This window comes from Populus trichocarpa, chromosome 16 (assembly GCF_000002775.5).
Source record: "Populus trichocarpa isolate Nisqually-1 chromosome 16, P.trichocarpa_v4.1, whole genome shotgun sequence".
In the NCBI taxonomy this organism is placed as follows: domain Eukaryota; kingdom Viridiplantae; phylum Streptophyta; class Magnoliopsida; order Malpighiales; family Salicaceae; genus Populus; species Populus trichocarpa.
The window spans coordinates 14,185,334-14,202,352 of record NC_037300.2 but is presented as its reverse complement, the minus strand read 5'-3'; the positions used below and the strand labels follow the sequence as shown (position 1 = coordinate 14,202,352).

General features: G+C 34.7%; 3 protein-coding genes and 1 long non-coding RNA gene across 5 annotated transcripts; 1 reads left to right on the top strand and 3 right to left on the bottom strand.

Annotated features, from left to right (window-relative positions):
* Window positions 1-1,955: 1,955 nt before the first annotated feature.
* Window positions 1,956-2,836, bottom strand: LOC112324567 (uncharacterized). Its single transcript, XR_002978534.2, has 2 exons — window positions 2,694-2,836; window positions 1,956-2,492 (listed from the first exon to the last, which is right to left on the bottom strand). It is a non-coding gene; the product is annotated as an uncharacterized LOC112324567 (long non-coding RNA).
* A 153-nt stretch (window positions 2,837-2,989) lies between these two features.
* LOC7482604 (mannan endo-1,4-beta-mannosidase 6) lies at window positions 2,990-5,378 on the top strand. Its single transcript, XM_024588192.2, has 6 exons — window positions 2,990-3,437; window positions 3,530-3,809; window positions 3,925-4,119; window positions 4,237-4,359; window positions 4,490-4,701; window positions 4,784-5,378. Exons 1-6 carry the CDS (start codon window positions 3,265-3,267, stop codon window positions 5,214-5,216), a joined length of 1,416 nt encoding a protein of 471 aa, XP_024443960.1. The 5' UTR covers window positions 2,990-3,264; the 3' UTR covers window positions 5,217-5,378.
* A 1,407-nt stretch (window positions 5,379-6,785) lies between these two features.
* Window positions 6,786-9,571, bottom strand: LOC7482603 (serine/threonine-protein kinase STN8, chloroplastic). Its single transcript, XM_002323051.4, has 4 exons — window positions 8,724-9,571; window positions 8,319-8,498; window positions 7,622-8,026; window positions 6,786-7,369 (listed from the first exon to the last, which is right to left on the bottom strand). Exons 1-4 carry the CDS (start codon window positions 9,300-9,302, stop codon window positions 7,022-7,024), a joined length of 1,512 nt encoding a protein of 503 aa, XP_002323087.2. The 5' UTR covers window positions 9,303-9,571; the 3' UTR covers window positions 6,786-7,021.
* Window positions 9,572-9,705: 134 nt separating this feature from the next.
* Window positions 9,706-13,911, bottom strand: LOC7472485 (serine/threonine-protein kinase AtPK1/AtPK6). Of its 2 annotated transcripts, none has more exons than XM_024588191.2 (7): window positions 13,758-13,911; window positions 11,944-12,903; window positions 11,642-11,724; window positions 11,434-11,554; window positions 11,147-11,320; window positions 10,591-10,698; window positions 9,706-10,409 (listed from the first exon to the last, which is right to left on the bottom strand). In XM_024588191.2, exons 2-7 carry the CDS (start codon window positions 12,580-12,582, stop codon window positions 10,359-10,361), a joined length of 1,176 nt encoding a protein of 391 aa, XP_024443959.1. In that variant the 5' UTR covers window positions 12,583-12,903; window positions 13,758-13,911; the 3' UTR covers window positions 9,706-10,358. The 2 variants fall into 2 exon arrangements, with proteins under 2 accessions (XP_024443959.1, XP_002323086.1); XM_002323050.4 differs by having other exon boundaries at window positions 9,706-10,276.
* Between the last annotated feature and the right edge of the window lie 3,108 nt (window positions 13,912-17,019).

Sequence of the window (17,019 nt, the reverse complement as noted above, 5' to 3'; positions counted from 1 at the left end):
TATATATATATATATTTTAATAGATTGATAATAATAATAATAATAAAAGTGAAAATGTTTTCCATATGTAATTTGTTAAGTGGAATTATATTTCTTGTTAGACATGCATGCCACTAGTCAGCATCCATAAGGGCTCCACCCTCTTGCAATTGATAGGAACCACGAAAAGTTTTTATTTATTTATTTATTTATTTTATTTATTTATTGTGCATATGACGATAGATAGTAGGTGAAAGTGGTTTTCAACCTTTGATGATTATTATTTTTTTTTTTAACTTGTAGTGTAAATAATATTGACTAATTGCCTATTTTTTTATTTTTGTACGCTACATGTAAAATAATGAACAAATTAGCCAAGTTTCTATTAATCATGGCCTGCCAAAGGAAAAAAAATAAAAAAATTTTGATGTACAACATAAGTCAAATTAACTTTAATCCTTGACTAGCTATTTAAACCGCGATTTGTGGGTTATAAATTTTATTTTTAAAAAAATATCGGGTATGTTGGCTTTTTTATGTGTTTTTATATAAAAAATTCAAAATATATATCAAAAGCACATGCAAGAATATTAAATAAATAACTAAAAGAGAAATTAGAAAATCTGAGAAATGAACGTAAATCAAGATATTAAACCACACAAAATAAAATATTTATTTGGTTGTGTTTGTTGAACTTGTTTATTTAATTCAATAAATGATAATATGATAATAGAAATAGAAACACAAATGAAACTAATTGAATAAACTCATACTCTAAAATATATATTACACAAGGAACATATCATAAATATTATTTAAAAATAAATATTTTTTATTTTGAAAAATAAAGTTCATTTTTATAAACAAAAAACATTATAGCTGAATTAGAATAATATCTTCAAAAATCAAATACAAACAAAACAATTATAAAAAAAAACTTGTATTAAAAAAAAACCTGAAAAACCTGTGACCTAAATCATGAAACCGGGATAAATTTATAGAAACAAATTTAAAGATAATCACAAAATCAATCTTTTTTTAAAAAAAAAACTAATGTAAAATGATAAGATGGTAAAAGAAAATGATTAAAAAAAAATATCGAACGACATTAATTTTTCAAACTTGTGACTCGGGTTTTTAGACCGGAAGCATTAGAAATGAAAAAAACATGAAGCTCAGTCCCCAACAAATCAAATGTCGAATGATGAAATAAGAAAAATAAATCAAATACACAAAAGGATCTAAAAAATTTATAATTAAAAGAATGATGATAAAAATTAAAATAAAAAATAAATTTGAGGGCAAATAAAAAATTTCAATTGGAGGGTTAAATGAAATTGAAAAATAACTTTAACAAAATAAAAAAAATGAGGGTCAAATTGAAAAAAATAAAACAATATAAACTTTGAATGAAGGATGAAATTGAAAGTTAACAAAACTTTAACAAAAGGGACAAGAAAAAAAATTAAAAATCAAAGAATGAGGACCGAAATGAGAGAAAAAAACATATGAGCGAAAACCCTTGGTCAATAGTTCTGAATTTTGTTGATCTTGAGGATAAAAGTGTATTTTTACTGTCCAAATAATTTGAAAAAGACTAATATACCCCCAAATAATTTTTTAATGACCAATAAACATCTTGAAAAGACCAAACTACCCTTATCATAAAGCCTTCTATTATAAAATTATAATCTTATTATAGCAATCCACAGTCAATTATAACTAGTGTTACAATGAAAAACCCTCTCCCTAGTCCCTATATTTCATGTTAATTGATATTGTTAATAATTGGCAGAACACAGGTGCGCACGAGTCTTAATAATAAATCTCATTCAAGGTTTGGGTAATTGTTTTATTAGGTCAACTTTAAAATTATATTGTTTTTTATTTAAAAATTACTCAACCATGTGTCACTTGGATTTGACTCCATCAACTAGTCAATGGGATTTGATTAAAACAACCTTCAAGAATGGCAGTAGCCTCTCTAACAACAGGGGTGCAATAATTCGATAAAAACAAGAAAAACAAGAAAAATCCTGAACTTTTGGGTGACAATTCTAGCAAGGCCCAGATAGAAATAGAAAAATACCAGAGCCATGCAAGATGAGTGCTTCATAATGGGCCAACAAAAATAGTTCTAAAAAAAAAAAACTGGGCTAAGATACAACATTTTGCATGGTAGACTTTTTTTTTTTTCATTATAAAAAAACAAGGGATCGAAATCTAAGCTTCTGATGGCTGAATTCAGCTCATATCTTCCCTGAAAATTTTGAATTTCAAGTTTGATTAATCCAATGTTAGGTTTTTGATTCAATAAAAACAAAGCAAAATGATGCAAAAATATAAACTCTCGAAGCCATACCAGGATACATAATGATATCAAATACGTTGTTATGATTAAAGCAGGACCTCAGATTCCTTGGGAGCTACCTTTTGCTACTTCAAAGTTAAAGATAGTTTTTTCCAGTTGAATTTCAAGTTTGATTAATCCAATGTTAATGGGAACTTTGAGACTGCAACAGAGCACAGATATGTTAATTTGACCCAAAAACAGGACAGAAACAAAAAGCATATGATAGTTGATAAATCAGACAGGTTATGTGTTTGGACAATCAAAGGTTGCCAGGCTACTTAACAGGATTTTTTCTAGGTCTGCCATATATATATGAAACATTCAAGTTAAGCTTGCAACAGATCAGCTTAGTTCTGCTCACCTGCTTACCAGCTCCAATATACTTCTTCAATCTCCTACTCTCCAGATTGCTTTTTGCAGAGAAATGGCATGCATCGATTTCGTCTTTCTTTCCATGGATTTATTTCTTCCGTGTTTGTCTATGTATATGTGTGTGTAGAGACCAATCTAGTTTGTTGGTTTTAGGACATGTCAACATGTTCTTCAAGAAAGATGCAGTGACCTTGAAGTAATGTCAGTGTCATCTGAACTACAAGTTATCTAGGTTTAAAAGGGTCTCATTTTCTTGTAGGACCCTTAAAACTTACCTTAGGAGTCATACCTGAAGCCTTGTTTAAGTATGCAACTAGACCTAGGTCTGTAGCTTTTGCTTGTGTATATCCATCTATGTATCTGTGTTTGGAAGAAAAGAAAATGGCAGAGAAAGTATAAGAATTGAAATTTTCTTGGATTTAAAGCCATGGTGTAGATCCCCTCTTCAACACTCTTCTTGCATATCACAGTTTCTGCTACAGCCTTAGATGGCCATGCATATAAATATGGGGGGTCCAGTGAAGAGGGGTGTGCAACCCTTGGTTTGCTGACTCAATACTATGGATACCCACAAGAGGGTATTTGGGTTCAAGATCATTTTCTTAGTGTCCGTTTTTATTCTTCTTAATGAAAGTTCAAAATGCAGCAGCTCTGGTGTTATGGATGATGAACAATTTAAAACAATGGTGGAGGAAGTAGACAATCATCTACCATCTTCTAGCTCAAGTCAAGGGTAAACATAAAGGAAGACAAAAAAAAGAAATTCATTTAATTTTCTGTAAAACATGATTCTTACGTTTATGCTTTGATTATTCAAATGTGCAGGGTTTATGAGTTGAATGATGTGGAAGAAGATGAATGGCTAATGGTGGCAAAGAAAGGAAACCAGTTTGTGATCAATGACCAACCTTTCTATGTCAATGGATTTAACACATACTGGCTGATGGTGTTTGCTGCTGATCAATCTACCAGAGGAAAGGTCACTGAGGTTTTCCAAAAAGCATCCTCAGTTGGTCTATCAGTTTGCAGGACTTGGGCTTTTAATGATGGTCAATGGAGAGCTCTTCAAAAATCTCCAGGTGTTTATGATGAAGATGTTTTCAAGGTATTTCTAACTGTTACCTGGTTTCTGAGCTTACAAAGGCTACTGATAGCTAGGATGCCAAAGTTATTTTGGTATGCATTCTTTATTATGTGTCATAATTTTGTTTGAGCTGCAGGCCCTGGATTTTGTGGTCAGTGAAGCAAATAAGTACAAGATCAGGCTCATATTATCATTGGCTAACAATTGGGATGCATATGGTGGAAAAGCACAATATGTTAAATGGGGAAAAGCTTCTGGCCTTAATTTGACATCTGATGATGATTTCTTCTCTCATCCAACTCTCAGAAGCTACTACAAGGCTCATGTCAAGGCAACTTTCAGACCACTGCTCCAACCAATATTTTTTTTTTGTGCAATCTAATATCGAATTCAGAAGATTAATCCATCTCACAGTTGGTCTTACAGTTTCTTAATTCACTGAATGCAGGCGGTATTGAATAGAGTCAATACGATCACAAACATAACCTACAAGGATGACCCTACAATATTTGCTTGGGAGCTGATGAATGAACCTCGATGCACCTCAGATCCCTCTGGCGATAAACTGCAGGTTTGTTGATCTTCGACACTTGATTTTGCATTGCAGCTATACAATATATTCCTGTAGCTGGTAGTGCTTTGAGGAAGAATTCTGTTTATGCCATCGATTCTGAAGCAAATGGATGTCTTTGTTTTTGTAGTCATGGATAACAGACATGGCAGTATATGTGAAGAGCATGGACGCAAAGCACTTAGTAGAGATTGGATTGGAGGGATTTTATGGACCATCGGCTCCTGATAGGGCTCAGTTCAATCCAAACTCGTATGCTACGCAAGTTGGAACCGACTTTATCAGGAACCATCAGGTTCTTGGTGTTGATTTTGCTTCTGTTCACATATATGCAGACTCCTGGTAAGTACTCGCTGCACAGCAATGACAAAGAAAACTTGTTCTCATTTAGGATCTAAACAAATGATTAAATCTATGGATGAAGGATTTCGCAAACAATTACGGATTCTCATATCCAATTCACCAAGTCATGGATGGAAGCTCACATAGAGGATGCTGAGAAATATCTGGGAATGCCGGTTGTGTTCGCTGAGTTTGGTGTATCTTCAAAAGATCCTGGATACAACTCATCATTCCGCGACACACTAATTAACACAGTGTACAAGACCCTCTTGAACTCAACCAAGAGAGGTGGGAGTGGAGCTGGGAGCCTTCTGTGGCAGCTTTTCCCTGACGGGACAGACTACATGGATGATGGATATGCAATTGTTCTATCAAAATCTCCTTCCACAACAAACATCATTTCCCTCCATTCAACACGAGTCGCAATCGTCAATTCCATGTGTTCATGGAAATGCAAATGGGGCTGCAAGAAGAGGAATCCTTTAGAGGCATTCCTCTACCATGATGATTTGTAAAAGTAGTTGATCGGTCACAACAGGAAAAGGAAGAAGTACAGTGGTTATGATAATACACCCTCATGAATACGGTGGTATTAAATAAAGAAAATGGCTTTACAAGCTGTTATTGTATTATCAGACAAGCAATTTTATCTCCTCCACTTGGGTTTTTCCTTTGAAGTTGTCTGTTACAAAGTTCTTTCTTGTCAGTCTCTGTATTATGTCCCACTTCCTCGGATTCTAGTCACTAGTAACAAAAACATATTCCGGCTTTCATGCTGCAAGATTAAAAGCTTAAAAAAGACGAAGAACTCAACAAAACAGACCCACAATCCATTCCCACAGCCTAAATTTGAAAGTATCTTCCATCATAATAATCTATCATAAAGATGATCTTCATCTTCCTTGGTTGGCTCACAGAACATCTGGAAGGAGGATTCTGAATGAAATTATTGACATTACCACGTGCATATTAGTAATAAACTTGCCATATGGGCATACTAGGACTGCCCGATGGTTTGGCTGATGTTCATCAGGTTCTGTCTAGGATTTGACTACCCTCTTCCGCCGCGCTTTTAACCCATCAGCTGTATGATTCCAGTGCTAAGGATTGGCACCTTATGCTCAGCTGTCTTAGTCACCATTGTTTCTAAGATGTTCTTTAGTTTCTATGTCCTTGGTTTTTGTCGGTTGTATTAGTTCAGGCAGTTGTGCATGAATAGAGATAATTAAGTAGCTAAATTGATAGCTGTTTCCAGCAAGTCATACAGAAACCATTGTAGATTAGTCAGATTTAGCAAGAAACGATTCAATTGATTTTCCTCTGAATTTCTCAGAAAAATAGTCCAGCACTTGTTTTCTTTGTATGTTTGCAAGTTATCTCCAATATATTCCTAATTGTTTTATCGCATGTCCACTAAAAAATTACAATGTGCTAGCACTGGCTGGTAAAGTTCAGCATAAATCAGTTTTTACTCAGACATGGCATGATAGACTATTAAAAAGGCATGGTAGGCCTCATACATAAATTGATGTTACTTAGTTAATGATGGTCACAATGATATACATAGAGAAGACAAACAGATTGCAGAAGGCCAGAAGATTAGCAGAAGCTGGAATGAGCAATTTTATTGCAAAGAGACAAGAAATTTTTTTTTATCTTAAGAAAACTCCATCCTAACTAGATATCTATAAATGGAAATGCGGCCTTTTAGGCTGTTCTTATAGCACCCAAGGGCCACAAAAAAAAATTGAGAGAGCTATGTGCATACAATAAGTAATCAATTACCATGGCCACAGACTGCAGAAACAGCAATGTTCACAAAATAGAAATCAAGCAGTTCACAGTGTTGAGCCTCTTCCACGTTCTCATTATCGAATAAAAAGGGAACAGGATGTGAAAGTTTGGTCTCATAACCTGGATTTTTAGGAGCATTTTCTCTTGAGTCTTCTATCATGCAATGCTAGCAATATAATGATTTGAGACAGATCCACGGGGTCTGAATAGCAGCAGAACCATGAGGTAAATTGTTTCTGGGTTTTAGGAGACCCCAAGGATAACCTTCAATCAAAATGAAGACAAACGGATGATTAACAACATATCACCAATTTCAATTCATTAATTAGTTGAGATTTTCTTGGTGGGATGATTCACCAAGTAACATCCATCAGAGAGACCCCAATATTGTATATGGCAGGCCTGATTGACATGTTATGCTATGAGAATTACTGATGCAAGGAAAAAAGATATAAAATATGTACAAAGAAATGAAAATGAAAGATTTAATGGAGCAGAATATAGACTCAAATCATCAAGACGGTATCTATTTTGTTAAGCTAAGCTTCGAAAGAACTGTGGCTGCCTGATCACCCCCCAACAAGAAATAAGGATGCCTTAGAGCTGCAGCTGCTGATAAACGTCCCCTTCCAAGATAACCTCTTTCTGAAATCAGTTTTGTAGCTAGATCCCACCCTCTACCTGAGTCAAGTTCAAGAATTGTCAAGTCTGGCCTCAATCGAGTGCTCTCCCTCCATATATTCAAGTCATATCTAGCTTTCTTTATTTCTGTATTGAAATTCTTCAAGCCTGATACAGGCCTTAAGCTTGGTATTGCCATTTGCAGGAGAACAATCCCGGCAGAGTATGAATCAAATAGATCAGGGCTGTTTAACTGCAGCAATGGTTGCAAATCTCATTCAGCATTCTAGAAAATTTCAGTTAAAAGACAAAGTCTGTCAACAGATCAGCTTAGAATCTGAAACCTCATTAAGACATAGATGACTTTGATACATTAAAAACCAACGAACTTTTTAACCTCATCAATTAACAGCATTTGTTGTGATTTCAATAATACACTTGCAAAAGTTAGTGAAAAATCGGTACACCTGGTTTCATGTGGAGAAGAGATTGGATAGTTGAGTACCTGCCATAAAATTGGAGAAAGAAGGGCAGCAACTGGCTCAGGTGGAGGACTTGGTGTCTCCTCTGGCAGCACAAATAGTTCAGGTGGACAATAGTCCGGATCAAGCAGACTTTGATCAGGTATGTAGTTCTTGCCAATCCGGAGGTCAGTGGCTGCCCCAAAATCTATGAGCTTAATCTTTCCCTTCTTTGTCACCACTATGTTGGCTGGCTTTACGTCCCTGTGAACAATCCCAGTATCATGGATTTTCTTAAGCGAAGTAATAATTTGGCGCATTATTTGTTTGATGATCAATGCACTTCGTTTAACAGAATCAACTCCTTGCAGGACCCTTCCAAACATGATGGACTCCAAGTTAAAAGGGAAGTTGCGATCTTTCATGTAATCGCCAAGGGTTTGATCTCCCTGTCAGACGAACAACCCTGTAATTAGTGAATGGGGCAACTGTTGCGTCATTTAATGGATCCAGAACTGTAAAACATTCTGTGCATCAAGATTGAATTGATGAAGCTAAGTGAATTAGAAAATATTCAAAGATCCAAAATAAATGAAGCTGCAGAAGTTCACTGGTATTTGAATATTAACACCATTCAAACTCCTATGTAAAAAACTAGCAACACATTAGGAAGTTGAACAGGAAAGACTTTTTATCTAGTGTTTCGAAAGTTCTTGGAAGATTTCCAGCTGGCTGAAATACCTCAAATTTCCAAACAAGCCATTTTCCACCCTTTGTAAATTGTGAACTTGTTCTGTCAGATTCAGCAACAAAACTTCCAAGGAACTTAGCACAAGTTTCAGGAGCTGCTCTTGACAGCCTGTAATTAAACCACTCCTCATATTCGCCGAATTGTTCTGCTCCTGTGACTCCAACCTTCACCTGCACATTCCCATTAATATCACCATCACATCCACACATTTCAGAAAGTTGAGAAACTATATACATGGAGAAGACCAGGTATAAGAATAAGAACTCATCTTTTGATTGCAGTTTACTCTTTAAGAACTGAAATTCTTTGAATCTTTCAAGGATGTATATCAATGATAGAGAAGGGAAAGCAGTTGTGTACTCGTGTTCAATTATGCAAGGAAAAAAAGAAGTTACCTTCTTTAGTATAACCTTTTCTTTGAACCTCGTACTCAATTGCAATGCTCTTCCTGTCCCCGTCTTCGGCACCTTCTCGTCTACAGTTGCATTCCTTGGAACAACCACCCCAGAATAAACAACACCAAAAGAACCTTCTCCCAATTTATCCCCAACCAGGAAATCACTCCTCTTCAGGTTCCTCCTTCCACTCAAACTGTCCAAACCAAGTTGCAAAGGAGCCAGAAGGTATGCATCGATGGCACCTATGAGAATACCAGGCCTTGCAGTCAAGTAAATCCATGCCACCCCAGCAAAAACCAGAAGACCCCATTTCTGAGTATCTGAGAGTTCCTCAGTCACACTCTGAAATTGCACCAACCCAGATTGAAAAACTGAGAATTGGTCCAGTTGAAGAGTGTTCTCCAATAAATCATCCGGGATATTGCCAAAGAAAGCTTTACACCTGCCTGAGTTACCTTTCAAACGGTTAGTGAATGAAGAAATATCATTATGGAAATTGGGCTTGAAAGTAGAAAAGCAAATAATTTTAGGATTCTGCTGAGGTGCAGGTGTCACTGGAGATATCAGAGAAGCCATGGTGCTACTTTAGAAGGGAGACAGCTCTAATGTTGTGAGCTCAACTCAGTTTCTCAAGAACACATTTTATGTCAGCAAAGGCTGATCTTTTGCTACATGCCATACACAAATTTATCCACTGAGAAGGAAATTCGTGGACAAAGACACACCCCCACGTTCCCTGCCTATTGTATTTCACAAACTGATAATGGGCCAAAGGTTTTGTTTGGTTGCCTTCTTTCCTTTGAACAAGACAACTTTGGGCTTACCCATGAAGGATAAACTCGTAAACTTGCAAATCATACCTTTTCACTGTATAAAATGCCTTCAATTCTGTTTTATAGTCCACCACATAGCTAAAACATATGAATAAGCAAACAAGACCGTTAATTTACCATTGGGAAAGAAAAAACAAGATAGAGCATACTGGGAAGCAGGAACCCTAGCATTAGCGCTTTAATTCATTAATTTAAAGGCGAGACAACATCCACAAACCATGATGTAGTTACATGTTTCAAAAAGACTAGCAGATACAAGACAACATAATCCAACAGAAGAAATACATTCTGTCCATAGGCAAAGCATTCTTTGCAAAAACTCACGAAATGATATCTTGACACTTCATAAATAAACTTCTTCAAGCTCAAACCACATATCTTGGGAGATGAAGCAGTGATCTGATGTATGGCTCTCTAACATAGGGGGCTATTCTGTTTAAGGAAAGAGGCCGCAGGCCTAACATAAGTGAAGTTCACAAAGGGATTGGTATTCGTCTTGGGACTGGCAGCTGGAGAATCTGATAATTTCATGTCAGTCCAACACTTATCGAAGTTAGCTATGCAATGCTTCCCAGCCACTTCTGGACGGAAACTGGGCTGGATCTCCCTGGCATCCAATTTCTTCCAGTTGATTGGCTTGAACCACTTGTGTCGCTTAATCTCTTCACTTCCCAATGATCCACTTCCTAAGCGCTTGGCGGCATCCTTGTTTAAGAGCTAAAACAAAACCAAACAAGTTCTCTTAGCTTTAGTGTTAGTAAAGAATATCATAATCAGTACCTCAGACGCCCTTCCAATCCTAACTCTCCCCCTCCTCCAACCCAAAACCAAACACCATCGGTAAGATTCTCTAATAAAGAATTGGGTGTCAGTACATCTTAAACAGGAAAATTAAAGAAAAACAGTTATGTCAAAACGACGTTTGCTTCTCTCCTTTTGATCTTTTATTTTATTTCATTCCCTTTTATTTTTGTGCAAACTACAACCAAAATTCAAGCCCCAAAAATGATATATAAGAACATAAAATTTACCCCTTTCAACAGAGAGTGTGCTTCACTTGACAAAAACGATGGCAGCTTGATCTTATCCTTGACTATTTTCTGTTGAATTTTGTTTCTATTCCCACCAATAAAAGGAGGCTGCAAGAGCAAAAGGCAGCAAACATAATAATTAGGCAACATAACCTGCTGTAACTGATATTGAAAGACATGGCAGACCCCACAGGCACATAGATGTTCATACTTCATATCGACAATGAACAGGCAGCAAGATGAGGAGAAAATGTGGATACTACCTTGTATCCAACATATGCATAAACATACACATGATAGTATATACTTTTCACCATTGCCATTGCAAGCGATTTTCTCAACATCTTACACTTTCAAACAACATCCAAAACTTGGCATCTGAACTAACCCTTGGGTCACAATCATTAAAGAAAATGCTTTGCAAGCAAAGGTGCACACAAAGACACACCAGGATGAAGTTTCAACAATTTCAGCAAGCAACTGAGAGACAAGCATATGTCATAGAAGGAGGGTAACATGATGAGAAATTAGATAAGATTTAGTGAAGAAAACCAACCTTGCCAGTTAGCATCTCATACAACAGAATTCCCACACTCCACCAATCTGCTGCCTTATCATGACCCTTTCCCTGAACAATTTCAGGTGCCATATATTCAACTGTTCCACACATTGAGTTTGATCTTGTATTTTCATCAAATTCCTTTGCCAGGCCAAAATCAGTCAACATTGCCTAGACAAGAGATCGTATAAAACATTACAATCTGTTTGTTTTTTTAATTTAGAAATGAATGTGTCAATGAGTGAGCGTGCAGGTCCATAGAAGGAGAGAGAGGGGGAGATTACATGGCCATCTGAATCCAGCAGGATATTTTCTGGCTTAAGATCCCTATGCATTATGCCATTTGCATGAAGGTGAGAAACTGCAGAAGCAATCTCAGCAGCATATATACATGCCAGATCCTCCCTGAAATAGAATAACCACATCTTAATATTTATCAATCTACTTCTAATCTTCAGCAAAAAGTATCCAAATCAACAAGATTTCAGATACCTGAAAAGGCCATGGTTATAGAGCTGGAAAAAAAGGTGGCCCCCATTTATGAAATCCAACACAAGGTATAGCCTATATTTGGTCTGCATGGCAGTGACAGACAAAATATATTGTTCAGTAGTGTCAATGGGAAAGAGAAGAAATGTGAAAATACATATTTACTAATTAAGATTATATTGTCTGGAAAGATTTTCATGAAAATGTAATTCCTCAAAAAGAATCTCTTTCATCACTAAAGGCTGGAAGCATGTTAGATCTAAAGAAAATCAATGCAGTAATCAGACGATCGGATGGATAGTTACTTGGAAGGAGTATTTGAGCTGGACAATGAAGGGATGATCTATTTTTGTTAGAATATCCCTTTCACCTCTCATGTATTCAACATGATTTTTCTCCACTATTCTGTCCTTCCGCATGACCTTCATTGCATATATTTCTGGTGTACCCTTTTTCCTCACCTGATAAACTTTCCCAAATGCACCCTGCCCAACAACCTTCAAAACCTCAAAATCTTCAATACCAACAGTTTGAACCTTCGAAGTATCTCCACTGACATCCTCCATGTCTTTCTCAACAGCATCATCATCTATGAAAGACTCCTCTAGTTCTTTAATAGTCTCGTCCAGGACACACTCAACCAGTTCCAATGAATCTTCCGTCTCTTGCAAGTTAAGTTTGCTGAGCTTCAATGATTGGCTAACATAAGAAGAGGGGCCAACCAACGAATGTGACCGGTTATGAACAACAACAGGGTCATCATAAATAAGCTCACTACCATCTCCTACAGACAAAGGATCACCACAATTCACATCTATTGACGGCAAAGGGCCAAACACATCAGTGAAATCAAGTTCAACATGATCTGATACTACAGTATCAGAGGGATTAACGGGAAACAACAACCGGTTCTTTGTCAAACCAGGCAATTGAGAGGAAACCATTTTGCAAAAATGCCAAATATCACCAGGATGCCAACTGCAGCTGACCTAAATCTACCACTACCACAGAAGCCAACTGCAGAAGGCCAAATCTATAACGGCTAAAGCACGATTTCTCCACAGGTATCCAAGACACAAACTACTGAGGGACACCTATCAATGGCCTTAATCAAAAGGAAGTTGACGTATGCAATAAAAGCCCCGAGAAACTTTGGCAAAAGGCAAAATAGAATCCAGAAGAAAAGGTTGTTCTTGTTTCCTGATTTGCAGGAAACGGTTGATGCTCCAGTGGTACTTGAATTCATGAAGATCAGTCAGTCAATTCTGCAAAATTCAACACAACACCCACAAGAAAGAAAAAACATCAATTATTTAATAACCACAACCACAAATTTATTCTATTAGTTAATCAATTCCCAGTATTGTTTCTATATAAAAAAAATTAGCATATCTACTTTTTTAGGTATAAAAATCAACATATTTCACACGTAATTCCCAATATTATCTATTAAACAAACCAAAGAAACCCCAAAAATTCATATTCAAACCCTAAAAAAAATCCTATAAAATTATTCAAATTAAACCTTAATTACATCCACTCATCATTCATATATTAATTTCTCTTAATCATAGAAAACTCCAAAATATCATATTTTGAAACCCAAAAAACCTACACTGAACAGGAATCACTAATATAATACTAAAGAATGGAAACGAAAGATAAATTCCTCTACAATTAATACTCCAAGTCTTCTCCAAACCGGATTAGGTTACAAAATCCAAAACAAACAAAGACTAAAACTTACATGCCAAATCAGGAAAAAAAAACCCAGATTCAATTTCTGTTTTTTATTAATAAAACTCAATTAAATCAAATACCAGCCCAATTAAGATCCACAATAACAAAATTTGCAAACTTGACCATTTTTTATGTATAAAATCAACGTATTTCATACATAATTCCCAATATTATTTTCTATTAAGCAAACCAAAGAAACCCAAAAAATTCATATTCAAACCCCAAAAAGAAATCCTACAAAATTAATCAAATTAAACCTAAACCTACAACATTAAGCAAAAGAAAATCAAGTTTCTCTGTAATTACAATACATAAATAAATGGAGCAAAAAAACCCAAATTTGATTAAAATAAAATAAAATAGAGAGCATTTTGATTACCTAGAGAGGATGCAGAGCGAGATTGAATTAGGGAAGGATTTAAAAGGAGAGAGAGCTCTCGAGGAGAAAGCGTGAGGCTACCACTGCTTTCCTTTTTTATTATTTATGCAGGTGGATGAATGCTTACGTGAAGGGTTTGTAGTCGACAAGTGGTGACGGGTGATGCTTTTTTTTTTACAGCTATTACGTGGCGTTATTTTAGTAGATGAACGGGTACGTAACGAACCTTTGGGCCCAACTTTGGATTTTGGGAATATGCTTTTTTTGGAGACCCGACGCTGCGCTTGGGCTGGTGGATGACAGCCACTGTTACTCTATCTTTGCACTCCTTCTATTATTATTTTTTATTTTCCAAAGTTTCATGAAGGAACAAAATTTCCTTCTTTATATTTAAATCTTATAATATTTAAAAGTTAAAAAAATTACTAATATGCTAAATAAGTATGTTACTAATGCAAATAGTTTTTTTTGATAATATCGATGTAATATGACAATATAATATTATGATAAATTAACAATTTATTTTGTAGTGAAATGTCAATAACATAAATAACTACTTTATTAGGATAAAAGTCTCTTTTTTTTCTTTTTTTTTCATTTAGCTTGTAGCACCATAAAAGTGTGTATATCACTCTCCCTCAAAATTCTTGAATTCCAAAAGAAATGGATATGTTTTGTAAATCAAATTAAATAAGATTTGTATATAAAATTTATATTTTACAAGGTTTAAATCACGAATCGAAAACGTGTCGAGAGGATTAAATTCTTTTAAAAAAAATTAAAAACATTTTAACTAAAAACATTTTAATTATTCATGCTTCTAGTTTTGGTTCAATGAATTTGTTAATTTAAAACAATAAATATGGTCGTTACATTGATTTTTTTTATGTATATATATATATATATATATATATATATATTTTGTTGGTGCAATAAATTTATTAAACGCAAAACAAGTATTTGCATTTTTACCATAAGTATATTGTTGGCAAGAATGTTTTTTCTCTAATTAATTAATGATAATCTAACTTCGTAATAATAAAGAATGTACAAATAAGGATTCATTAATATTCATTGAAATGGGTATTTAAAACATATTTTTACACGTAATTTTTTTAAAAATTATAAATTCATAACTATTATTTAAATAAATAAGTAAATAATATGGGGCATGTGTTCTATTTTTTTTTTCAATTCATTTATGACCATGGTATGCCTCTAAGAATAATATGAGAAAAGCAAATGCATGTATACATAAATTGCATGCATCCCCTACTAATCAAAGATCTAACTCTCCAAAAATTTAGAAAAAAAGAAAAGAAAAGAAAAGCATACATAATATCATGATAGAGCATATGACAACATTAAAAGCTCTCAAGTTTAAATATATGTAAATTATCACATGTAAATAATATATCCTATTGTTTCTATATTATTATTATTATTATTATTATTATTATTATTATTATTATATGGTATAAGTATCTTAAATATCATACTTTGAATAATTGTGTTCAATTTCAATTCATTTGATAATTAAAAAAAATTAATTAATTGCTCATGATGTATTAAATGAACCTTAACCAACTCTTGATTACTCAATAACCAAACTAATCTATAATTTACAGGTTAATTTGTAAAGCTTTCCCTATGCTTAAACTTAAGTGAAAAATAAATTGTAAAACATCTATGATTTTTCATCCTAAACAATATTTTTTTCAATAAACCCCTTGTTTGATGTAGGTTCTTTTATTTTTGTCTCAATTAAGAAGACTTTGTAACTTAAAATTGGAGTTTTAAGTTAACTGATTTGAACTCTAGATGCAGTCTTAGATCTACTCACATAATTTTAAATTTATATTACAGAGTTGCAGGAGTATCAATATGATTAAATCCACTCCCGTACAAACAATAGTTCAACTAAAAAAGTAACCAAATAATTAAAACAACTTGAATGTAAAGTGAACTCAATAAGTTATAAAAAGAATACTTACATTCATATAGTGATTCATACTCTGATTACATCCATAAATTGAAACTCCTGGATGATGGAACATCTTTTTAGTATTTTTGATTTATGAAATTGAAATTGCAAGCCTGCTGATTACAAAGTAAATTGCAAATATACTCGATTGTTGTCTACATAGTTATATCTTATTGTTTAATCACCAATAGAATTACCGCCTACAAGTTATCGTCTACTAGTTATCAGTCTACAATTACATGCCTACTTGATAAACAAGTTTTGAAGATCCTGTGAACTTGATTGAACTCTAATATAATTGTTGTTGTTTTGTTGAGTTATTGAGTTATGTAGTTTTTGGTTTCTGTCATAACTCAATTTTGACCCTCTATTTTTCGAAACATTTTCAAAATACATAAAATATTCAGACAAGAGGACCAAATTGCAAAGAAAGGGAATGAGGAACCAAAGTGATTTTTGGTTGTTTGGTCAACAAGTTGGCTTGAAGGCCAAGCAATTGGGAGGGAAAGAAAAGAACATGTTATTTAGCTTATAAATAGTGAAGGAATCTCACACAATGAGAGAGATGAGACCATAACAAAAACAAAATAAATAAAAAATACTAGAAAAAAAATATCTCCAACCCACACACACTTATACAAAAAAAAAAAACCTTAACCCTATCTTTACAACTTAGTCATCAACTACAAAGAAAAAACAGGGATCACTCAGCCGTAGAAGATGAACTATCACTCCTACCCCCCCTTCTTTAGTTGAACCACCGTGAACCTGCTTCTCTTTGCCTCCATTCTCGTTGTCTCTCTTTCTTCAATCTCATATCCTACTAGTTGCAACCACCATTTTTTTTCGACAAAACCCAAAACACCTGCAAACAAAGACTTTGTCCATCCAAATTTCCCATTCACCATTTTTTTCTTCACTGCCAACCAACAAAGTTGATGGTCGTTCCAGCTAACCATCATGAGATCCAGCCACCAGTAACAAACAAACTACAACATCCCCTTTCTCTTGACTTCTACACACGTCAAAGATATCTCCACCAGCAACATCGTTATCTTTCTTCCACCCAGCAACCACTATCAATAGTCTCTTCTGCATCTCCTCCCACCATGCCAGCGCCTTTACGAACCATCCTTCTCTATAGCTATCAGCTAACAACAAGCTGTCATAACCAGCAGTAATTCTTCTTATAATCAAGAACCTCATCAACCACTCCCAGCCCATAGACAGTAACACCCATCAGTCCACAGTAGCCCCCACTCATTGGCATCAAAATCC